This window comes from Chondrus crispus, genomic scaffold, assembly GCF_000350225.1.
Source record: "Chondrus crispus Stackhouse genomic scaffold, scaffold_239, whole genome shotgun sequence".
NCBI classification, from domain to species: Eukaryota; Rhodophyta; class Florideophyceae; order Gigartinales; family Gigartinaceae; genus Chondrus; species Chondrus crispus.
In genome coordinates, this window is record NW_005179117.1 from 4,716 (window position 1) to 28,449 (window position 23,734).

General features: G+C 52.8%; 8 protein-coding genes; 5 read left to right on the top strand and 3 right to left on the bottom strand.

Annotated features, from left to right (window-relative positions):
• The first annotated feature begins 597 nt into the window (after positions 1-597).
• On the top strand, positions 598-4,245 carry CHC_T00004587001 (hypothetical protein). XM_005715954.1 is given in 2 exon segments: positions 598-4,086; positions 4,087-4,245. 1 exon segment carries the CDS (start codon positions 598-600, stop codon positions 4,084-4,086), a length of 3,489 nt encoding a protein of 1,162 aa, XP_005716011.1. The 3' UTR covers positions 4,087-4,245.
• Positions 4,246-5,925: 1,680 nt separating this feature from the next.
• CHC_T00004588001 (hypothetical protein) lies at positions 5,926-6,294 on the top strand. Its single transcript, XM_005715955.1, has one exon. The coding sequence runs from the start codon at positions 5,926-5,928 to the stop codon at positions 6,292-6,294; it is 369 nt and encodes a 122-aa protein (XP_005716012.1).
• Positions 6,295-6,302: 8 nt separating this feature from the next.
• On the bottom strand, positions 6,303-6,488 carry CHC_T00004589001 (hypothetical protein). Its single transcript, XM_005715956.1, has one exon. The coding sequence runs from the start codon at positions 6,486-6,488 to the stop codon at positions 6,303-6,305; it is 186 nt and encodes a 61-aa protein (XP_005716013.1).
• A 3,319-nt stretch (positions 6,489-9,807) lies between these two features.
• On the top strand, positions 9,808-9,945 carry CHC_T00004590001 (hypothetical protein). Its single transcript, XM_005715957.1, has one exon. The coding sequence runs from the start codon at positions 9,808-9,810 to the stop codon at positions 9,943-9,945; it is 138 nt and encodes a 45-aa protein (XP_005716014.1).
• A 370-nt stretch (positions 9,946-10,315) lies between these two features.
• Positions 10,316-12,550, bottom strand: CHC_T00004591001 (hypothetical protein). The gene has a single exon (XM_005715958.1). The coding sequence runs from the start codon at positions 12,548-12,550 to the stop codon at positions 10,316-10,318; it is 2,235 nt and encodes a 744-aa protein (XP_005716015.1).
• A 1,446-nt stretch (positions 12,551-13,996) lies between these two features.
• Positions 13,997-15,220, top strand: CHC_T00009116001 (Peptidyl-prolyl cis-trans isomerase). The gene has a single exon (XM_005715959.1). The coding sequence runs from the start codon at positions 13,997-13,999 to the stop codon at positions 15,218-15,220; it is 1,224 nt and encodes a 407-aa protein (XP_005716016.1).
• A 103-nt stretch (positions 15,221-15,323) lies between these two features.
• On the bottom strand, positions 15,324-16,550 carry CHC_T00008912001 (UDP-glucuronic acid decarboxylase UXS). The gene has a single exon (XM_005715960.1). The coding sequence runs from the start codon at positions 16,548-16,550 to the stop codon at positions 15,324-15,326; it is 1,227 nt and encodes a 408-aa protein (XP_005716017.1).
• Positions 16,551-16,596: 46 nt separating this feature from the next.
• On the top strand, positions 16,597-16,761 carry CHC_T00004592001 (hypothetical protein). The gene has a single exon (XM_005715961.1). The coding sequence runs from the start codon at positions 16,597-16,599 to the stop codon at positions 16,759-16,761; it is 165 nt and encodes a 54-aa protein (XP_005716018.1).
• Positions 16,762-23,734: the final 6,973 nt, after the last annotated feature.

Here is a 23,734-nt window from a genome sequence, read left to right on the forward strand (position 1 = left end):
AGCAGTGCTCCGTCGACATTACCAGAAGCTGTAGAGACGCCGATTGTTGATGGGACTTCTGCTGGAGAAGAAACTGAAGTTGAGACTCCGAGTGAGGGCGGTGGGGACGACAAGGAACCAGGTACGACTCCGGCCACGCCCAGCGATGCAGGAGAGGCGGGTGGCTCTGAGAGTACGGCTCCTGTCGTGAGCAGTGCTCCGTCGACATTACCAGAAGCTGTAGAGACGCCGATTGTTGATGGGACTCCTGCTGGAGAAGAAACTGAAGTTGAGACTCCGAGTGAGGGCGGTGGGGACGACAAGGAACCAGGTACGGCTCTGGCCACGCCCAGCGATGCAGGAGAGGCGGGTGGCTCTGAGAGTACGGCTCCTGTCGTGAGCAGTGCTCCGTCGACATTACCAGAAGCTGTAGAAACGCCAATTGTTGATGGGACTCCTGCTGGAGAAGAAACTGAAGTTGAGACTCCGAGTGAGGGCGGTGGGGACGACAAGGAACCAGGTACGACTCCGACCACACCCAGCGATGCAGGAGAGGCGGGTGGCTCTGAGAGTACGGCTCCTGTCGTGAGCAGTGTGCCATCGGCTTTTCCGGGATTTATGGAAACTCCGACGGCAAGTGAAACTCCTGTGGCGGAAGATGTTGCCACGGAGATCCCAAACGATACGACTACTGTTCCGCCCAGTGCGGGTGAAACGCCATTAGATACTGAGCCATCTTCTGGAGAAGATACCACTGGTCTTCCTCAAGCTTCTGAAGATGTAGATAAGATAGAGTTTATGAGCCCTACACCACCGGGAGCTATTGACTCATCCGAAGACGAGGTGCCAACAACCGATTCATCTGCGGAGACCGGGTCATCAGTTCCTGAGCCTACTGGTGCGTTTGAGAACTCACAGTCGGCAGTGGAGGGCTCTGTGGAGGGCAGCTCCGGCACTGTTACGGAGTCAACGATCCCGACATCTTCTACAGAGTCAAATTCATCTGAAAGTAGTTCAGTACCTGAACCGTCTCTCACCCCTCAGCCTAGTTTTGGAGAAGAAGGGCGGGAAGGAGGATCTGAGGAAACTGACGATCCTGAGCCTCAATCTGGATCGGACGAACCTGTCCTTGGCAACAGTCCATCAGATCCAAGCACTGATGTTGAGACGGGAGAACCTTTGGAGGGGTTCCCGCCTGCAGAAACTCCTCTGATTCAGCCTACACCCACAATGCCCTCTGACGAAGAGTTTTCACAGAGTCCTGCGGAGAGTGATATGATGAGTGCACCTGTTGAGAGCGCATCAATGGAGATTGATTCCACAAGTGGAGGAACTGATGACATTGTATCCGTCGCATCTACGGAGACAGAATCTGCCGAGGTCTCGTTTGGACCTACTTCCTCGGACGAAATCGAGAACCAAGACGCAGATGAAGAATCTCAACCCAGTGTGGAAGGCGATACTGATGGAGATGTTGTGGTCCCTTCTTCTTTAGAGCCAAGCCTGTTGCCTGAGGCTCCAACTCTAGTTGACGCTACTCCTACCATCGATGGAAGTGAAACTACAGATGATCCGAGTCTGACTGTTCTGATAAACTCAGATGAAGGGTCTGAAGCTACAGTGGCAGAGACAGATGAATTGGCTGTGGAATCATCTTTGTCTGCGAACAACGTGGAAGTGTCCCCGTCGTTTGCTCCATCGGAAGTGACTCTCGAACCAGGATCACCAGGGGAAGTGCCTGAGGACAGCCCTGCAACATCAGGGGATGGACTTATCCCTAGTCCGGGCATTGGAGAAGCAACCCCATTGACGGAAACAGCCGAAGAAGATTTGACTACGCCGTCAGAAGGTCTGGATTCCTCATCACCACCTATTGATGTTACTCCTGCAACTTCCGCAACAACTATTTCCCCGGAGATCTCTGAAGTCCCAAGTCAGACGTTGATGCCGGATCAGGAACCTTCTGCTGGGCTGGAAGAAACCCCAAGTGATCCACCTGGCATTGAGAGCATTCCTAGTCCTAGTCCAGAGGCTTCTGCTGAAGAATCAATTCCCGTTGCATCATCGGAAGTTACACAAGATGGTGTTCGACCATCTTCTGACGCGCAGCCAGATGACACACCGTCAGTATCTGAGGTAGAGGATGTCGGGGTAACTTCGGACCCGGGCATCGCGATTTCAACAAGTACAGCACCACCAGATATTAACCCTTCATCCGAAACCCCTGACCCTGTGGAGCCGACTCAACTACCATTACCAGTACAATCTCCTAGTGGCGAAGCAAATGCCGCTGAATCTTCTGGCGAGGGCGACGATAGACCCGAGGCTTCAGGCGGAAATTCTTCAGTTCCATCCGAAGTGTTCACCGCCGAGCCCTCTCAAGGTCCTGAATTTGGTTCGGGGGGCGGTACTACCGCTTCTCCAACGACATCCGCTGTCCAAACTCCCGATGATGTTTCCATTCTAGAGGCAGAAGGCGGTCCTGAGGATTTGATGGATGAACCTGATTCTGGCCTAGAGGATTCCAGCGGCAATTCTCTGCCTGGGGGCATAGCAGGTATGAGTGGAATCGCGATTGCATCGTTTATTGTTATGCTCACTGTAGGAGCTGTAGTCTATAAGACATGCGCAGTTGTGCCAGGTGTTGGTGCGTTTGGAATAACCTCTCTTTTCGGCTCATCTGACGACGACAACGAGAAGAGTGGGTATACGAGTGAGAGGGAAGAACGTGACCTAGACGATGATTCGCCGTGGGACCAAGTATGGAAGAGTGCATCAGAGTTACCCGAGATGGTAGTTGCGGCTGGTGAAGCCGTTGCGGCGAAGGTAGGGGGACAGTTTGCCGGACTGTTCAAGCCTGGAGCTGCTCGAGTGAGACCACCGCAAGTTATAACCCGACTCGCCGTGCCGGGAATGTGCATGGCCTTGAGCCAGTTGCCAGGTTCAGATATGATGGCTTCTGCATCGGCAAACTCATCAGAGCTACGTTCTTTTAAGTCGTCACGTTTTCCATCATCTCATGAGGCGACCTCTGGCACAAAAAGTGGCAGCCCTTCCGAAAATGGAGTGGGAAGCTTGAAAACAGGATGTCTTGATGGGCCGAAGGTTGACCTACTTTTTGTTTTTGACGCTTCGGGATCACTCTCGTGGAGGGAATACCGACAAATGAAGGAAGTCCTGACTAAACCAGGTGGCCTGCTTGATGATCTGATGAGTAAGACGCACAGTGGTTCCCGTGTTGGGTTTGTTGAATACGCTTACGATTCTGTCGTCGTCTCTGAACTTGACCGGGACGAGGAGGCAGTTCGCAGGCGGATCCTGAGCTCGTTTCAAGGGGACGCCAATAATTGGGACCGAGACGGGATGTACATTTACGAGGTCGGAGAAGAAGTTGGTGGAAACGCTCTTCGGAAGGTCGATAGTCTTGTCGGACGTAGCTCAGACAATATTATGGAGGCTGACCAGGGTATGGATGTCCTTGAGAGCGAAGGTGATATTGAAGAACCACCAACTGTTCAAGCGAAGGAAGTGCCTCCTGCCATGAATGGGATGTCAAGAGAGGTGCATTTAGCATTGAAGTGGTCACGATTTGAGATGCTTCCGCCCGTAGTGAACAAGCACATTCAGGCGCAAGTGCAAAAAGCTGGCCGGCTCCGCCGCGTGGTTGTTATCAACGCAGGAGAATTCACGAAGGGAGGCCAGAGCCCTGGAGGGGTTGAAGCAGCTGTTCATGAAAAGCAGAAAATGGAGAAAGCTGGTATCCGCATTCTGACAGTTGGGGTTGGGGAATCATGCGAAGTTAATCTTCCGAGAGTCGCAACAGGGAAATCGCACCTGTATGCGACTTCCGTGTCTGGAGTGATACCATTGCTCCCCAAGCTCGCAGACATGATTTTAAAGGCGGATCCAAGGCAGGACGGACTTTTGGCTTTGAACCCTCCGGCAATTTTGAAGAGGAGGAGGAGGAAACGTGAAAAATCGTTGAGGGAAAAACGGCAACATGCGGTCTATCGAGCCATGCAGGCAGGAGCAATCGATCCCGCCAAAAGCATATCGAAGGGGCTACCGCGAAGAGCCAGTGAAATGCCACCGTGGTTTACTCAGTAGTCTGTGCGGTAGTACCCTGTGGGGAGCTTTCCGTCTAGGGGTGACACCGGACATTAGAACGAAAGAGTGTACAGATAGTGAAATAGATTTAATAGGGTAGCATTAGTAGCGTTTATAACACACGGGCTAGTAGCCCTCAATCAACTAACTCCGTATAAATGAAAGAATACAATTGTCAAACTTGTGATCCTTTGAATTGGACGGCTCAGTCATACGGGCAGTTTCCCTTCTCTGGGTAGTGAGTTGAGCGGCAAGTTCGAGCACATCAAGCACGACACACGTGACGGGACAACGTTTGTAGAATGCCGTTCGTACCGATCCTTAAAACCTCGTAAATTTTTAAATACAGCCTCTGCATATTTCCTTTCTCCGCATAAGCTTTGAACAAGCGCATTGGCCTACTATGAATCAATAACACGACCTTGGCGTTTGAAGCAATGCACACAGGTACGATAGTTCCCAGCGTCAAGAATTTAGAGCACCTCTCAAGAAGACAGCATTTTTGCACGCATCCACATCTTCACAGCCAAACAAGAGTTTTCCGCCTTTAGATCGGGAGATTCTCAAATGCAGGGTGAAACGTAACCTACATGAATTTACGCTGATGGGGCATCAGTGCAGATGTGGTACTAGTGCACTCTGCAACATCTTCTTGAATGTATTTTTTGTTTCGCTAAACAAAGTGGTCACAATCGATCTTCTGGGCTTGGTAATCCTATGCGGCGATCGAATTCCGCAACGTAACCTTATGGGCGGGCAGGCTGTCTCCTACGAAAGCACCCTTTCAGAGAAAACACCACTAAGGCTGCTACGTAGATGCAAGATTTCAATGCGCCCGGAATAAACCCTCGACTGATATTTCCAGAATTCATTTCTGACACCATAGTTTGCTCTGCACCTGACAGAATTGTGTACTTGGGAGCAAATCCCAGTCGTCGAAGTTTCTCGTTGCAGTATTCTCTGTTTTCCATAGATCGCTTCACTGTTGTTGGGTGATATATAAATACCCTCCTCTTTCCTAAATTCAAAATTGGCGAGATAGCTTTCATCAACACAACGCCAATGCTCTCTCTCAAAAATATAAATGGTCGTGGGCATTTCAACGCATCTGCGAGAGTGTCCAGAATTTCTCGATATGTTACAGATTCGTTTGGGCAAATATAAAACGTCTCACCGACGGCTTCGGCGTGACTTGCACAAATTATTAAACCTTCAACGACATCTGCAATATGGGTGAACATAGCACGCCCTGTCATTGGAGACGGTGCAAAAAACGCAATTCCGGATGCCACCATCTTCATCTTCTCAAAAAAGAAAAATCTTTCCCCAGGTCCAAACACGCCCGTTGGTCTTGCGATGACAGTGTCTAGGCGATCTGCGTATTGCCTGACGACATCTTCTGCAAGCACTTTACTCCGCCCGTAATCTGAATCTGGTCTTCTCACTGCGGTCTCGTCCGCTTTTCCAAGTCCATTAGTACAACCAACAGCCTCTGTCGAAGACGCATATACGAAGCGGACCTTATGGCCCGTTCTGGAGGCTTCGCGAGCGCACGCCTCAAGCAAATTCCTGGTTCCTTCTACGTTTACCTGGATGAGTCGGGACACATCACGCGCGAAGAAATCCATGTCAGCTGCGAGATGAATGACAACATCTGCCCCCTTGACACATGGCTGTATCGTAGAAATGTCATTCAAAGATCCAATAAGGACACTAGGTTCCTCTTCGGTATAGTCAAGCAGTCGTTGTAGCAGCACAACGTGTGATGACGGTCGCGCAAGGGCGACTGGGATCACATCTGGGTATCTGCTCCGCAGTTCCGAGAGCAGCGCGCTTCCAATGAAACCAGTCCCTCCAGTTACAACAATTCGTTTCCCCTTGAAAAGTGGTTCCGGTGAGGTCATGGCACGGTGCGATGCTTTCCTTTGGATACACAGTAAGCCTCAAGCCATCAAATGTGCTGAATGGCACGAAATCGATCGCAGTTGTACAGACCTTCCCAGTGTCTCACGACTGACACGTGCGATACACGTGTCAGAGATGCGAAAGCAGGATGTCAGCACCAGGATGCGTCCAAATTGGCAGCTGTTGCCCTCAATAGCGAAATGTTCAAGAAAGGAGTTCGAATTGGGGCGTACGGCCACACGCCAGCAGGCAAGATGCAGTGGCGGATGGAGTGCCTCAATCACATACTTGGGGCCCCCGTAAGAGCGTCACTATCCAACTATTGCAGTCATCCTTGGCAGTGGTACAGTACTGCAAGTATTGCAAAGCCAAGCACGATGCAAGTGGAAAGGAATTTTGAGCACAAAAGCGTTTCTGCTACTGCTTTTCGTTCGATTCTGCAACATGAGCGATGAATTATTGTACATTTGGAATCCTTCTGTGGACCAGACCGGCATGGCGCTCCAGGACAGTAATCATTCGGAGAATAACCAAACCCAGAATATCTTGAGGGCAAGCCCGTTGAACCCCAAAACCTGGGGGCGGGGTACACTCTGAGCGAGGTGGATCGAGACGATGAGGAACTCCTGCTGCGTCGATTAACGGAGGAAGTAGGACTAACGGTTCTTGGTACTTCACTCAAACGGGCAGACTGCGAAAGCTCCGAAATGCCTTCTATCCTCCGGTGTCGTCGCTACCCGTCTCTTTGAATATGATTTTCGCTGTTACGGCGTAGTGATCACTCAATGTTTGGTAAGGAGCGTCACTGGTAGGTGGTTCTATCCGGAGCTCATCCACCTGCACAGATCCAGTCACTGCATAAGCACTGACTGATGTACTGGCGTCTTCCCGATCCAAGGAACTAAGGAAAATGTAGTCAAGGCATTCCTTCTTGTTTGGAAGCCCCGTCAGTCCTCCGGCACTAGTTGCTGGATGGGAATCATTGCTAGCCTTGAACAAAATGTCCTGCAATTCGATGTTACCGCGAAAGGATTGAAGCAATGCATATGCTTCTTTATACTCCTTTGAAGATGACGAGTCATCGCTCGCTGCTCTAGCGTTCATGTTGAAGTCTCCACTAATGATGACCACGCCGTCCGGATCGTCGGCAATCATGTGCGTCAGGAACTTGGCTAATTCACGTACTTGGCTTTCACGGACTTTTTCGAACGATACGTCTTCCAAATGGTTGTTCGCTTGCATGTGTGTCGTAAACACATGTGCGTATCGTATCGGCTCGTCAGCAAATAGCCTGATGCGAGCATACAGGACGCCTTTAGCGACGACCATATCGATAGAACGGTAGACAGCCTCAGAGAAGGTGTAATAATCAGCTTTCACGATCGGGTAGCGCGAAAGAATAACTAGCCCCGCATCAATTATCTTTGGTGGACAACGGAGAAGGCCTGCAAGTCCAAGTGATGGAGAAGAAGTTTGGTATATCAGTCCCTGCTCGCGAGCAGCATCCATGAACTTCCTTTTGCGCGACCCAGTGGCCCAAAAGAGTTCTTGAAAGCACGCAGTGTCAAAATGTGCAAGTTCAGGGATCAGGCGAGCCAACCTTTCATCCTTGTAGTCGCCAATACCAACGAACATTGGACGAATGAAGGTGTTGAGAGTCAATAATCGGGCTGATAACGTTCGATTGCTTCTTGCCCGCTGTTTGGGCTCGGACAATGTGAAAGTGGGCCCTGACGTTCGGAGGTAAACAGGCTCTTTGCGACCAACGTTGGTAACCACAAAAAATGCCAGGATAGCACAAACAAGCGCACAAATAGGAGTACAGGGCTCAACTCGGTTAAGAGCGTGGGTATACGATCGAAGAGTCTTGGTTAGCGACGAAACGGCCCTCTTCAACGAATCTGTGTCCGCTGGAAAGTAATGTCGTGAGCCTGGCCTTTCTAAATTTAAGAGTGGGATCGACTCCGACTCGTCCGGCGATGCCATGGTTTTGTGAGTCCTGGCAGCGCGGAATGAATGCGATGGATAGATAATGCGCCGGCAACAGAAGCAATGGGTAATTTGACGTTGCTTAAGATGGAGGCAGACCGGCAAGCCTTTTGAAGGCACTGTGAGCTTGTTGAAGCGTTGACGTCAAAGGGGAAGCTATAGAGGTTGCATGAGAACGTATTGACAGTTTCTGTTGCGAAGCTATGTGCGGGTTGTACAGTATCGAGCACTAGGATCAGGTGGCGGTGCGACAGGTCATGTGAATCCGAATTGAGCAGGGAAGGTGCGTCGGAGCACGACTCCGTTGCTTCGCACTCACGCTCGCACCCCCCGGGGTGTGCAGTCGGTGTTGAAAATCGTTTCAGCTGTCAGGTTTCGACAGGTCGTCCGTTTTTCTCATCGCAACGGAGTGAAAGGTGCAAGAAAAGATGGTACCTCACTGACTGAGATTTGCAAAGGTTACGTGAGAATCATGTGAGGTAGCAGCTTTGTGTCCAGCGCTGCCTCAGAGCGATGCCAGTTTCAATAAGATATTGAATGCCACCATCTTACACTGCTGTATTATTTTCACATCCGCAATGAACATGTGTCCAGTACAGTACCAAGGGTACCGTTGCAACGGTACCCGCGGTACACAATCTTTACTTGTCGCCTGGCTGGCTGAGGCGATTCTGTGGTTTGGCTCCCTTGCCTGAACCGTAGTGCCGATGTCACCGCAGAGCGGATATCCTGAATGCGATGCGGACGTCATTGCGAGTGCACTATTGAAATAAAATCATTACAGTGGTATCCATGCTGCGCCCAACTGGAACGACGTGCCCGTGCGACATGCCCGTGCGACATGCCCATTCTCTACAATTGCTTTTGGGCCACCTGTTGCTCATGTGCTACGGGGGTCGCTATATCATTTTATTCCTCTAACAATTAGGGGGGGCCGATGCGATATCACGAGGCAGGCGTGAGGGACTCACACTTGTGCGGGGCTCGATAGGGCCACGCCGTGATAAGCCATACGGGCTCGCCTCGGGCCAATATCATAACCTCGAGCCAATATGAGCCCTCGCAGCCAGTGGACAGTTAGAGTTACTGCTTGCCCGCACTTGCTGGTTCTCATTCTGCAATTCGTAAAAGGAAAGCCAGGGATATGGAGAATGTGTGAGGATGTCTCCTCTGGTGATCGGGTCTACAGTGACCCGGTCACTCCACTTTATGTCAACCAGAGCAAGGCTCTGGTGCGCGCCGCTCCGCTGCGCCGTCGTCGGTAGGATAGTGATTAATCATTATTTCTACAATGGTACGTACCCTAAATCATCATCAGCCAACCATCTCGCGATGGTGGCGGTCATGGAGCCTTTTCATTGGATTGTTGGCTTTCGCCAAATTACAGGCACGCGCCTGCGCTCAACAATTCCAACGGGTGCTGCGTGGAAAATTCCCATCAAGCGATTCCTTTCACCCGCTGCCATCACCAATGCAACTCTTCCGCCAGACGATTATCATACTCTCCCTTGTTGTGTTTAATATAAAAATAATGGCGGAAGAAACCCTTCCTCCGCTCCAAGATGCGCTACCCTTGGCACTACTGTACAACTGTACTTTAAGGGTACTATACGGTCATTTGCACTATTCTTTCTTTTGAAGCGTCGTCCGCAAAGCCCAGGCTGCAATTAAACGACACGGGGAGGAAACGTACATGGACAGTACCCGAGTGAACCCGTGGGAGCCCGTCCCGTATGATACCACCTTGTATTACTATTTTGCTTGCGGTGATAACGTCATGCTCAGCATTAAACCTGAACGGACAGTTCCCCTTTCCGAAGACACTTCATGGATGTGAGAAAGCAAGTGCGTTGGAAGGTTACAGGTCCTCGACTCTTTCATCTCTTTGCATTCAAGCGAGAGCAATTCGCAATACTCAGTCTTGAGTTCTTAGCCCAACTGCACGCAGTGGTTCCCAGAGCTTAAAAGGACGCATCAAATGCTGTCTTGATCCCCCTCCTCTCTATCTACTTTTTCTGACCCAAATACGTCAACATGAAACATCAGCATGGATACTTGATATATTTTCCCGCATCACTAGTGACAACCCCAAACATCGCACGGCCCTGGAAAGAGAAAAGAAAAACAGGCGGTTTATGCCAAGCAGTCGGCACTCCTTGATTCTGTAGCGGGCACAAATGAACTCCGACATCAAAATATTCCCTTTGCTTCAACTCAGGAGCATTGTGCCTTTTAAATATATATCTCAAGTCTACGAAGGCAAATACGTCCCCAGCTCGAAACCATCTGCTCACGCAATCCCTTCCAGATCGATGTACTGCACAATCCGATGATATCATTCATCCAGCGAGTTCTCGTCAGTGCTCTGCAACCCCGTGAACAAAGTTTTCATCTTCATCAACAACTTCCCGTACCCAGAATCTTCTTCTATAGCCAACATCTCTAGAGCTTTCCCGACATGAACATTCTCTGAGTAATAAACCGTCGTTTGCACCCAGTTAGGCATCGCCCCATTCGTTGACACTGCTGTCCCTCGCCCAGTGTGGTCCTCTTCACACATGGAGTGCCACTCCACATCAAATGAATGGATCGAACCGGTAGCCTTCATTGACGATTGCAATTCATCTACACCTAATGGCGTGGCATTGTGTGCTATTCCGCCCCGCACTGTACGTCCAATCTCATCTAGCGTCTGCCCGTCGCCAATTTGCTCTAGCAACTCGTCCATGTGTCCGTCGCCATCGTCAGGTTCGAGCAACTCCCCTCCTATTGCATCAATGGCACATCCATCTTCGTCATTAGTTTTTCTCTCCGCACAAATACTATCAAACGATTCCCCACTTTGAGAGCTGGCCACTAGGGATTGGCGAGCAACATGCAACTCTCGAGACTTTGTCAAGCCGCCATACGAAAACGGATCTCGGTTTTCGAGGTCAGTGAAGTCTTTCTGTGGAAACGGTAACTCCCCCTGAAGCTTGCTCTTCGTAGAAACTTCTTCTTCGACTTCAGTTCCCTTGTCCTTAATGTATAAATATTGATTTCGAATCTTCAACGCCATTGGTATATCGCCTAAAAAGGGCCGTGGCAGAGTATCGAAACCACCCAAACCAGAATCATCTTCATCATTCCGGAGAATGCACGGTCGTAGGTCATACATGTCACATACTTGAAGACGTTTAGTCCCAACTTGTAAAAAGCTACCAGGCATACTATGTTGAACAGGGTATGTTTCCCAAGCCCTCTTACAGTTCTTTTCTCGTGAATGCATCTGTTTCTGAAATTCAGACATTACAAGTGACCCCCCCTTTGGCAGTTCAATCCCTTTTTCTATGTCCTCGTGTCCTTCGTCTTCCGCTGCCCTCAAATTCAAGACTTGTCCGACCAAACCATCATCTACTGTCCATTGAAGAAGTGAAACGAGTCCTTCGTCGTCAAACGGGATCAGCGCCATTCCAAAGGCACTTCGGGTATCCTTGACTTGTTGAAGATGGCCAAGCGGTAAATCTGACCAAAGCATCGGCCTTTTCAGAAATCCAGGAGCCTTGGAGTTGGTGGCTTCAGATCTGCTGATCATATCTGGAACATGCAATGGAAGTTGACCAATTGATGGATCGCAAATAGAATGAAAAGCCTCAAGGTACCCAGATTGACGAGAACCTATTGTGACAACAGAAGAACGGATTCCATTCGTATTCAGTGATACTAATGCGGCTTGTTCAGGAGGTAACGGGAGGCTTAAGGACCAGTCGAGGAGTGGATTGCTCGGCATTCGCAAGTCAACGAAATTCATAGATGTCTGCGTCGCAACAAACAACGTATAGCTCCTCGCCTCCAACGGTTTCATTATAGAAATGCCATGGTCATGCCATGGAAGATTCCAGTGTTCTCGTACATCAAGCAATACACTACGGGAGCACGTTTCCGCTCTGCTACGCATGTCGAAAGCAGCAATTTCCCTGCGACTGGACAAAAGAAGGGACCGTGGATGAAGACCAAAGATGAGGCGATTGTAAATGCGATCTTTCGCAAGAACTTGGATATCATGAAAGTAGTCTGTGCCATCGCCCTTAAGAGCCAAAAAGTCTTGAACAGAACCAAAGAAAAGACCGGATGATGAAACAACAGCAAACTCTGTGGGGAGGAGAGGGTTCAAGGCACAGGATAACGGCATAGGAAACGAGAATTGATCAACCCACTTAATTGTGGGCTTATAGTCATTCGCAGAAACTTCTGCAAAGCTGAGCGATTTCTGAGTGGACGCCAGCACCCTGCTGGGCTCCGAGCTTCCGATTTCCCAATCTGTCATGACCAGGTCATTGATGAGTTCCGAGTTATGAGAGATCACCTGTGACGATACGACGGGACGGTTCTTTCGAAAAATGTGCGACCTCAGCTCTCCATTGCTGCCAGTGGACTTCTCGAGGCCTAGAAGCGCAACTGAATTCAGACATCCAGATGTAGCGCAGCCAAGAATGTTTTCATCTCCAAACTTAATTACAACGAGTGGGTTTCCTGACGCTCGACCAGGATCATGTGGGTCGTAGGAGGCCTGATGAACTGGTTTGCTCATCTCCGACAAGATTGATTCATGATTTAGTCCTTCTAGGACACTATTGTCCACACCAAGGGGAGGTACCGAAGCTCTTGAAGTAAATGTCTTCCAAGAAGCGCGTTGGGCGTACCTTGCTTGGCTGATGGCCGTTTCCGCATTCTGAATTATTTGAGATAATTCGCCTTCACATGTGTCAGTATCATAGCGCCGGCGTTTCTTTGCCTCTGGAACTTGACAATCCTCATCAATATCAGATACGCCTGGAGATGTCGGAAGGAAGTGGTAAGCTTGATCACCACAAAGCACGGCCTTCTCCCGAGAGATGCTTCTAGGTTCGACAAATGCGGCCTGGAAGTCCTGTATATGGACAGCTGATCGGGATTCACATAGCTGTTGTGCGTTTGAATTGACTGGAAACAAGCGAGGAAATTTGCCGTAATCACTCCTACTCAGGGCCAGGTCGGGTCTTGTGTTCTGAGAGTACAGCCCATTGCTTGACCATGTCGGGGGACATACGGGATATGGAAGAGTCTCGCTTTTTTCCTCGGTAACCTTAGAAATATATCCAGCGACTTGGCTAGGTGTTACAATGCTGATAGCCAAGCTATCTGTCTCACGCCGCGACGCGGCTTCAGCAGGCCCCAGCACGACTGCCCCGTAATCCAAAATAACCAATCTTCACTGAACTCAACAAGCTCAACGCAACTGTTAATGCGTAATTGAATAATTGTCACAGACTGCTAAGATGTCGTTGTCGACGCTTCATTGACAGCTGCGTGCTTTGCGATTGTCGTCACCCTACACTTGGAGTGAATGGGGCGCTACTGCTTCCTAGAAAGCGATTTGCACATGCAAAGCGACGCATGTAACTCTTACTCTGCACGGTGCCTGAGAGGGGCGCGGCGTTTGATGGAATGAAGAAACGTCGTCACCCACGAAAATCCGGCTCGTTCGAGAACAGGTGCGAAGGCTGAATGAAGTGTGAGCAACACGTACTGTAAACAAGAAGGCGGGGTCAATTTCAACTGCTCTCATACTGTATAACATGGCGTGCGCAACCTGAATGACTTAGTGTATTGCGCAATGAGGCTTTTTATGCTTGTTTTAAATACGGCATTTCATAAATAAAACACTTCCTGCCAATTAGTCGAATGAAGCTTTATTCAATATGGTCAGATCCCGAGTCTGAAGGTTACTTCATAACAAATTCATTTCTCAAAAAAGGTGTCGCTCAACCGTTCAGCGAAAGAGTCAGCTAAGGTACCACCACGCTGCCATCTGAAGGGACAAGCTCTATTCGGCAACGCAGGCAGAAACCGAAACTGTTCATGCCTGCAAGACAAGTTGAGGGACCTTCAATCACCACATAGTCGCTCTGGTTGAGGATCACATTCACACAGAACTGGGTTTCAGCCCGCGATAATGCGCCCTGCAAAGTAACATGGGAAGCTAAATTTCTGAGAGATGAGTGTATTGATGGAAACATCATACGGCGATGTCGTCATTGATCTTTTACCTCATCTCTCGCCTTCTGCATGCAGAAACTTCTTAAAGTTATGCACCATTAAGTACTACAACGACTGCGAATTCTTCCGTATCGAGAAGGGATTCATAGCGCAGACCGGAGATCCTACCAATAAGGGAGATGGGGGCGAGTCCGTCTTCGCGAAATGCAAACCCCCCGGCCCAGCGTACCTCAACCTAGAACGTTCCCCGTTTGCTTCACATGAGCGCAAAGGAACTGTATCAATGGCGTCAAGCGTAGTTGGAGGGTCGAGGAAGATCGGGAGCCAGTTTTTCATCACTCTAGCGGATGGCTTGAGCTACCTGGACAATGACCACACAGTTATCGGAGAAGTTGTAGAAGGCTTTAACGTTGTAGACAAAATCGCTGACGCTTTTGTGGACAAAGATTTTCGGCCGTATCGCTTGATTCGAGTAAGGCACACAATAGTCTTGCACGACCCATTTGATGATCCTACAGGTCTTCCCTCTGATTGTCCGTCTCCAGACCCAGCACAAGGTGGTCGCGGAGATCGACTAGGGTCAGACGATGAAGAAGAATTTGAAGAAAGTTCTGGTGAAAAGACAAAAATTCGTCTCAAAGAGCAAGAACAAGAGCGAGAGGCCAGAACTAGAGCGGAGGTCCTTGAAATTATAGGCGACATTCGTGATGCGGATATGAAACCGCCTGAAAACGTGTTGTTTATCTGCAAACTGAATCCCGCTACCGAAGCGGATGATCTTGAAATCATATTCTCGCGCTTTGGGGAGTGCAAGGCAGACATTTTGCGTGATAGGAAATCTGGAAAATCGTTGTGCTATGGCTTCATTGAGTTTGAGAAGAAAGAACACTGCGAAAAGGCATATTTCAAAATGGATAGCACTCTCATCGACGATCGGAGAGTACGCGTCGACTTCTCTCAATCGGTCAGCAAGCTCTGGAACGAGGCTAGAAGGGCTAGAATTTCCAATTCTCCTGACATGCCAGGGCTTTTCAAGCACCGTCAATCGAACACAAATAGCAACCCATGTTCACGCCCGGAGGCTGATAAGTTTATTAGAAGGTCAGATGTCACTCAAGCTCTAGAAGCAGACGTGCCATTTAGGTCCCGCCTCGCCGAACGTCCGAAGAGTGAGGTAATCAGACCGCGAAAAAAATCTCGGTTTGATGTTCGACCAGCATAAGCACAAGATCCCTTTTACATAAGGGCATGCAATTTGTGTTTTGGGTGTCGGTTTCTACAGTTCACATGTTAGCAGTCGTGGTGACGGAGTGCTACACATGCTATCACCAGCCTTCATCCCCGTTTCGGATGCGTTCCTTGAAGTCGACTGTCATCAATTTCAGCCCATCCATCAATTCAACTCCTGGCTCCCAGCCGAGGACATCCTTCGCTTTTGTGATGTCCGGCTTACGTTGCTTGGGGTCATCTGGGGTTAACGGGGTATAAGTAATTTCAACATTCGGGTCGACAGCCTTTTTCACAACGTCTGCAAGTTCGCGAATAGTGAATTCATGTGGGTTACCGATATTGACGGGACCGTCGACATCCTCCGTATTCATGAGCTTGATGAGACCGTCCACTTGGTCCGAAACATAGCAAAACGATCTTGTTTGGTTTCCTGAGCCCTGTACGGTCAACTGCTCCCCTCTCAACGCTTGTCCCACAAAGTTGGACACGACTCGGCCGTCGTTGAGAGCCATCCTGGGGCCATATGTGTTGAAAATGCGTGCAATCCTAATATCAACACCATTCTGCCGCTTAAAGTCATAGCACAACGTTTCGGCGACTCTCTTACCCTCATCATAGCAAGAACGCTCGCCAATTGGGTTGACGTTGCCCCAATATTCCTCGTGTTGCGGATGTACCAAGGGGTCACCATACACTTCAGACGTTGACGTAATGAGGAATCGAGCATGAGTGCGCTTGGCGAGACCCAACATGTTGTACGTGCCCAAGAAACTGGTCTTGAGGGTGTGGATCGGGTTATACTTATAATGAATTGGCGAGGCTGGGCAAGCCAAATGATAAATTTGGTCAACTTCAAGGCTGATTGGATCGATGACATCGTGTCGGATGAACTCAAAACGGGGAGAGTTGTAGTGTCTCTCAAGGTTGCTCTTTTTGCCAGTAAAGAGCGAATCTACGACAATTACCATGTGACCCTCATCCATAAGCCTGTCCACCAAATGGCTACCTATGAAGCCAGCACCACCAGTAACGAGAATACGCTTCTTGTCAGCCCGCCTGTTGGGAGGCTTGAGTTTTGAGACATCATGAGTCCGTTCCTCAACCGGATCATCGAGGATAGGAACAGCAGAACGAGCGGTGGGTGGTGGGAGGACTTCGTCGATATGACTGGTTCGGTCGGCAGCATTGACAGTAGGGGTTTCAAAATCACTGCTTGGGCGAAACCCAGTCCTATCTACTGTGAGTGGTGAGGAAACGGCAGACTGAGATGAGACAAACAAAGAGAGGAGGAGGAGAAGTGAGAGGGCTGCTGGAATCTTCATCTTAGATAGAGGAAAACGAGAAAGCGAGCTTCGCGGAGCCAGCGGCATGACCTATCGCTTCAGCGCGGCCGATGCAAGTAAGTGGAGGTTTGAAACGAAAGTCAGCGGAGCTATCACCGTCGGAGGTAGACGCTCTCTTCTGATGGGATTTCAAACGACAGCGACGTTAACATTCGCGATGAACCACAGCTACACCGAGAGGTCGGGGTGAGGTGCGGGACGAGGATGGACACAGCAGGAAAGTGAAATGGTCGTGACTACCTAACGATGTCGCGTGTGTTGGGGCACACTTTGTATGAGGTGCGTCGCCGATTGCTGCTTGACCCCAGACCTCTGCAGTGTGTGTTTGGGAGGCCTTTATGTCGCGCTTGTCAGCAAATCATGATTCGTGTCCAGGTGTTTTTAAGTGTTGCTAAAATACACATAAGTTTAATAATGCCGATATAAAATGTTTGTTTGTTTGCCGTTCAAGTGCAGAGCACTCGGCATGCTGCTGTAATCGCATGACCGAAAAAGCATCAACTCCAGAAGCCCCACCATGATAGAGGACAAATGAGGTCCAGATCTTTCATACCTTCTTACAGTTGGGCACGTGATTCGTGATACACGTATGGAGAGTAAATTATGGGAACGAAATGACTCGCTAATTGGTACAAGTGTCTTCATTTTTATTGCAGTAGCCAATCACAGCCCGTGTCGGCTAAATTTCACCTGTCTCGGGGTGCATTTAAGTAACTAAATTAGTTAAATTGCCGACCTACATGTTTATTCTACTCCAGCCATGTGGTGTTGACAAGAGGCCTCAGAGCAGGCCAAAGCTTGTTGTGATTCGTCGGTACGGACCCCCAATTCCGCCGCCTTCTAAAAATGCGCCATGTAAACTCTAAACTTAAAGTTTAAAGTCAGCCCTGCGCCCGCGCCAGCCGTTCACGAATTATCCCAAATGCACTCTACGGTGCATTCCTCACCAGCATGCCTCTATTATGGTTGGTGAATGCCCTGTATCTTTATTGTGATTGGTGGCTATTCAATGAATATGTACCAACCACAATATAGATATTGTCGTCATGGCAGGAGCTGGACTGGCGCCTGAGTGCTTTTATCTAAAAAAATCCCCCTCCTGACACTGATATTGTGAGCCGATGGCTTCACCGATCCGTAACGTCCTGCTCCTTGGAGCAGACGGTGGGACCACCGTCCCACCGGCAGTCACGAGACTTCATGCTGTAGAACACAATCGTCGTGCTCTGCCGTACTGTACCAAACGGTAGCTTCGAAGGTACTGTATGCAAACTTTACAGTATAATACACTCTCACTCGGCGAGAGTCCAGCTCCCATCCTGGCTGCTCTATGATAACGATACGTAACAGATGCCCGCGCGGTAGAATGCCATAACACAGATTTTATTCAGGAGAAACATCTGGGGTAGGGTAACAAGTAAACGAACAATTCTAGATAATTCTAAACGAGAAGTGTGACGTACGCACACAGAGACGGTTGGCTGACAGCGCGCACCACGCCGCGAGGAGCGGGGGGGCGGGGGCTGAGAAACGGATGACTGCCTGGAGTAAAGAGAGTTGAGCAGCTGCCCCCACTGATAAGCAAAGGGCCGACGCAAAGGGGCCGGGGCGTACAGTGGGGGCTGAGAGCGGCGGGAGGCATTACAGTGTGATCATAAGATACAGGTCCGTAACAGATGCTCACGCGGTAGAATGCCAAATTTCGAGACTGGATGGAGCGTCATAGACGGACAGCGGAGGGCGCAAAGCGACCGAAAAACGACCGTGCCGCCGGTGTAACCGGCAACAGCGCGTCTAAATAGTGCTTGTGCACTACCTCCGCAGAGGAGTGGTTAGAAAGACGCATGACGGTCTCAAGGCGAACGCCGGCCGCATAGGCCGCGGAGATCCTCCCACTACGGAGCGAGCGAGCGGTACATTTCGTCCCGGCCGGGGGTCGGACGTCCGCGACTAGCGAGTCTAGCGTCGAGCGGAGAACGGCAGCGGTAGGCGGTGAGCGATCGGAGCTTCCAGAGAACAGGTAGGATTCCAGGCGAACGGCAGCGGCGCCCAATTTCGACAGTAGCTCGTAGAGGGGGTCGGAAGGGGAGGGGAACGGGATGCGGAGAGCGATTCTCGGCGACGACCACCGGTCCCCATATTTGAAGGTGACCATCTGCAGGGTCACCTCTGTCGGCGACAGTTGCAGGTCACAGCGACGGAGCAAACGCAGACTGGTGGGGCGTGTACAGATTAGAAACCCAAGCGCAACGACGCTCCACTTCTGCAGACCGCGGTGATCGGTGGCGGCCAAGGCGAGCTGGAGAGCACGCAGCGCGCACTCCGCAGGGAAGGGAGCCGAGCGCTCAGGAGGCCCTCCGGCGCGCGCGGCATCATTAGAAACATAGCCTTGGCGCGTGGACGCGACCAAGTGGTCCTTCGTAGGGTCGGCCAGGCCGTACCGGCGATGCTGCAACCCGATGGCCGCAATGTACGGCCTGATAGAACCTCCACGGACTGTCCCCCGCACGTACAGGTGTCCGACGTAGCACGCCACAGTGATGGGGGTGGCGGGCAGCGACGAGACCCCGTCAATTCCACAGAACGCGGTGAACGCCTCCCAGTGGTGCTGATAGGCAGCCTGCGTACTGGAGACGAGGTTGTGGCCGAGCAAAGGAGCGGCTTGGGCCGCTCCGGCCCGGGCGCCTAGAAAGTGGGCAGCGGCGGCGGCGCCCTGCTCCTGCCAACGGCGGCGGGCCCTGGCTTGAATTCGAACGCGACGCTCTTCCACAGTGTCGTCACGCCCGGAACGACCGTGACCGGGCGGGCGACCGACGCTGCGCTTTGGTACCATTGCTGGCGCAGCCAATTCGGCGCCACCAGAACGCCGGCGCGAGCGGACAGGAAGCGGGCCCAGACCCCTAGGAGGGCGGGGCGCGGAATGACGACGGGGAACAAACCAGGCGGCGGCGGACGCCTCGGTAGAGCGTTTCCATCCAGCGCGAAGAGCGGGGCACCGCTCGTCGCGCTGGATGGAAACGCTCCGCGGCATGCCGCGAAGCGGCGCTGCAATAGCAGGCGGGCGTCGCGCGGTAGGTGCCAGTCAAAACTGTCGTGCCGGCGCGATAGGCGGTCCGCCCAGCAGTTCAGAATCGACGGCAGGTGTCGCGTCGACAGGGAGATGCCATGGTCTTTGCAGAGGGCGCAGAGGAGGCGCAACTTGGCGAGAAGACGCGGCGACCGGCTGGTGTAGTTTCTGACGACATGCGCCGTGACAAGGGAATCTGTCACGAGCAGCACGTGCCTGGGCCGTGCGAAGGGCAGAAACTGGCGCAGCGCCAGCAGGGCGGCCGTCAACTCGAGTTCGTTGATGTGCGCCCCCTCTTCCGCCTCGGAACCCGGGCGCCGGCCCCTTGCCTTGCCACGCCGCCCCCCACCCTGACATGCTGGAGTCTGTAAAGACGCACAAGTCCGGGCTCGGCCAGATCACTCGGCCGACGTGGGGGTTGGATGCCAGACGCGCCCACCATTGAAGGTCCCGCATAGCAGCGTGGGACAGGCGGGAGTCGCTCTCGGGCCTCAATCCCGTTGTAGCGCGAGCGAGCGCCAAGTCCGCAGCGAGGTCGATTCGCGGTCGCGGCCGCGGAGCGGCCGAGCGGCCGAGCGAAGAACTTCGCGCGGAGCCGAGCGCAAGCCGAGGCCCGCTGCAGGCGAATTTTTTGCGCGGGCTTCGCGCGCTCGCACGCGCGGATCCCCTCCCAGAGCAGGGAAGAGTTCGCGGAGGCGCAGCCGGCAGTCGACTACTGCTGGGGCGCTCGCGTTCGCGAGCCCCGCGAACCGCTCGACGTCCTTGCGCTTTACGAAGCGACGGTGACGGGAGGCGTATCGCAACAGACGCGACGCGCCGAGCTCGATGGAGGCGAGCTTCTTCGGGGACAGCAAGAAACGCTCCTCCTCGGTGTCTACGAGGATTCCGAGGACCTCCAAACGCGTCGTCCCCTCGAAGAAGCTCTTCTCCGGGTGCAGGGTGAGGCCTAGCTTCCGGAATCGAAGCGCCATCACCCTCCCCAGCTCGTGCGTTTCCAGCCTCCCGGTGGCGTCGCCCGGCCGCCGCGGTTTCGCTGCCCCGAAAAAGTCGTCGAGGTAGGAAAATGCGCGGTGGCCGAGGTGGCGCAAAAAGCCAACGACCGGGGCCATCGCCTTCGTGAAGAACCACGGGGCGACGGCCAAGCCGCAATTCAAGCACAGGGGGATGAATATGCAACTGCCGATGTAGAAGGCCAGCCGCATCCTGTCCTCGGTGCGAATGCGGAGGTGATAGTAAGCGTCCTTGATGTCCGCCTTCCACATATGGTCCCCCTGGCTCAGCTCCGAGACGAGGTCCGCGAGTTGGTCCATTCGGAACGTGCGCGCCTCCATGCACTCGTTCGCCCTCTTGTAGTCCACCACGAGCCGGCTCTTCCCCGCCGTTTGTGTGACGAACGACGGGTATATCTGCCCGGCCCGTGTCAGAGCCCGCGCTTGCGACCCTGTCGCCCTCCGGACAAACCCCTTGCTCAGCCACCTGTCCACCTCGGTCTGCGCAAATGCGGCGTCCTCCCGAGAGAGTGGGTACGGACGCGGGCATTGATACGGCGCCCCCTGAGTCCACGGCAGCTGCAGTCCGAAGCTCAACTGTCGCACTAGCCATGGACTCGCGCCGAGGGCGCTCCAAGCCACGTGCGACCTCCCTACGCGGACCGACGGCGGTACCGCAAGGGGCATCGCTTTCCTTAGCGGGTCCCTCCTCCTCCTCGTCCGCCGCGACGACCGCGGCTCCGTCCCCGCCCTCGACCGCCTCTGCCCGCTTGAGGGCCTGTGGCGGGAGGTCCGGAGAGAGCGGCGGTGACAGGCGCCCCGCGAAGAGGAGCGCTCGGCGCCTGCCCTCCGCGGCGTCGCCCTGCGACCTGGGAGGCGTACCGGATCGCCTGCACCTGCTGCCGTCGGAAAGCCTGGCTTCCTGCGGAACTGAAGGAAGCCGGGGGTTCGATGTACGCCGCAAGAAGCTCAGGGTCCACAACCCCAGCTGCTCCTTGTAGACCACAGAGTACCTCGTACTTAGAGGCGTTGAGCTCGTAGACTCCGAACGCTGCGACCTGTACGTCTGAAAGGCGGACGGCGGCCTTGCGGAGCTCTTCCCCGTCGACACTCGCCTCGACCCGGGGGAGCAGAGCGGCGAGCTCACCAATGACCGAGGTAAGCTCGTTGGAGACCTCGCAAAGGCAAACGGAGGTGGCGTATAACTTGCTAGCCTCGCTGGCTCTACCCGGGCTTGCGTGGACTGCCGAAAAGGTGTGGTAGTGCTCGACAGTGTCCGGGTCAAAGCGGACAGGGAATCGCCCTTGGTAGCGACGAGGGATCTCGAATCGAGGCGGGATGACGTACCCTGTCCTCTCTTCATACCAGGTTTCCGTGAAAGCCTGGGATCCTGCTCCTTCGTCGGGGTCGAAGCCGGATTCTTCTTCTTCTTCACCTTCGGAGTACGGGTTGTCCTCCTCGGCGGCGGGCTCTCCTCCCGAAACCGCTGCGGCACCTGGTGGCGGCGGATCGGCCGCGGCGGCGGCGGTTCTGACGGCGTCGCTTCCCCTCTCTGACGAATCGGGTGCAAGCGGACTTGGTTCCGGCCCGGCGGGGGCAGCGGAAGCTGGCTCGCTCGAGATCGGGTGCGCGGTGGCGGCGGATCCTGCATTCGGTTGCAGCGTCGCTAATGCGACTTTAAGTTGCTCGGCGATTAAGGCCGACATGGCTGAGCTCGTCGCCGCGTCGAGAGCGGGTAGAGGTTCGACGGGATCGGTGGCGTCGACGGGCAAAGCTGGTTGTTCTCCTGATATTCCGCTCGGCGTTGCCGTAAGGGAAGAAATGTGTCGAACCTCCGCGCTGTGTTGGCACGGGGAATCGTTTCTCAGGCTGAAAAACGGATGACTGCCTGGATTAAAGAGAGTTGAGCAGCTGCCCCCACTGATAAGCAAAGGGCCGACGCAAAGGGGCCGGGGCGTATAGTGGGGGCTGAGAGCGGCGGGAGGCATTACAGCGTGATCATAAGATACAGGTCCGTTTTAGTCAGAACTGACCATCGCCTGCCGTTCATTTCGCCGGAAATGTGTATCGAGTTCGGAAGGGAGATTCTGCGATTGGGGGGGTGACAGCTTGCAGAATTAGACAATCGGGGGGGTGACAGCGGAAAAGGTGGATGGCATGGAGGGTGAATAGGAAGGGGATGGACGGCTCGGTAGGTGATTTTCATATGTCACCATCGTTTCCAATCACAACGGAAAATGTCGCATTTTAGTCAGCAGAATCACCCCTTAAGCCGTGAGGGACAATAAAGAATCACCCTGTAATCCCACGTTGTCACTCTACCCGCGAACGACCTGCGCTAATCTCTTTACTCTTGCCTGATTCACCCTGTATTCTGCTCTGCATTCCCCCACGTCACCCTAAGGCCGCTGCTCAAACCATACAACCATGTCGCCCCCAGCAGTCCCAGACCTACCGAAAACGACTGTGCAGGCCCTCCGTCACTTCAATGTTGTGGAGGAAAATGCTACGACCCTCCTACAACTGTTTTGCTTCACGGGAGCGACTGCCCCGATATCAGCTGTTCGAAAAGCTTTCCGCCGTCTCGCTGCCTTGGTTCACCCGGACGTCTGCCGCGACGATCCCCGGGGGGCGACTCGAAGCATGCGTACATTGAGTAGGGCAATGGAAATGGTAGAAAACCTCGTTGCCGTTGCTGTTAACGTGAAAGACATCTATCACGACAGAGATTTCGTCTTGCGGGGTCATCTTAAGTTTTCGCTCTCTGAAACAATCTGGGAACAGGAGCTGCGGGTCTTCGAGAGACGTGCCGAAGAGATCCGTAAGCGCCAAGAAGCTCCAACTACAGCGCGCAATCTGACGCCAAACTCCACAAACGAGCATGCTCGCGCAGCTGCTCAACAGCAGAGGGAGAAGGAGGAGCGGCAAGAGGCTACCGCTCGGAGGGTGCGTGATGCACGCGCGCGTGAAGAAAGGGCGCGTACAGCTCCCGAGATGGCAGAGCGCGACGACGGGGAGCGTCAAAGGGCAGATCACGAGCGCGAGGAGATCCGTCGCGAAGGGAGTGAGAGCAAATGGCAGGAAAGCGCAGAGAAAGGGCGTACTGA

Excerpts from the sequence above, each read along its gene's own strand:
- CHC_T00004587001 (XM_005715954.1), top strand. The coding sequence starts at position 598 with ATGGAAACTCCGACGGCAAGTGAAACTCCTGTGGCGGAAGATGTTGCC.
- CHC_T00004588001 (XM_005715955.1), top strand. The coding sequence starts at position 5,926 with ATGAAACCAGTCCCTCCAGTTACAACAATTCGTTTCCCCTTGAAAAGT.
- CHC_T00004589001 (XM_005715956.1), bottom strand. The coding sequence starts at position 6,488 with ATGCCGGTCTGGTCCACAGAAGGATTCCAAATGTACAATAATTCATCG.
- CHC_T00004590001 (XM_005715957.1), top strand. The coding sequence starts at position 9,808 with ATGGATGTGAGAAAGCAAGTGCGTTGGAAGGTTACAGGTCCTCGACTC.
- CHC_T00004591001 (XM_005715958.1), bottom strand. The coding sequence starts at position 12,550 with ATGAGCAAACCAGTTCATCAGGCCTCCTACGACCCACATGATCCTGGT.
- CHC_T00009116001 (XM_005715959.1), top strand. The coding sequence starts at position 13,997 with ATGAGTGTATTGATGGAAACATCATACGGCGATGTCGTCATTGATCTT.
- CHC_T00008912001 (XM_005715960.1), bottom strand. The coding sequence starts at position 16,550 with ATGAAGATTCCAGCAGCCCTCTCACTTCTCCTCCTCCTCTCTTTGTTT.
- CHC_T00004592001 (XM_005715961.1), top strand. The coding sequence starts at position 16,597 with ATGACCTATCGCTTCAGCGCGGCCGATGCAAGTAAGTGGAGGTTTGAA.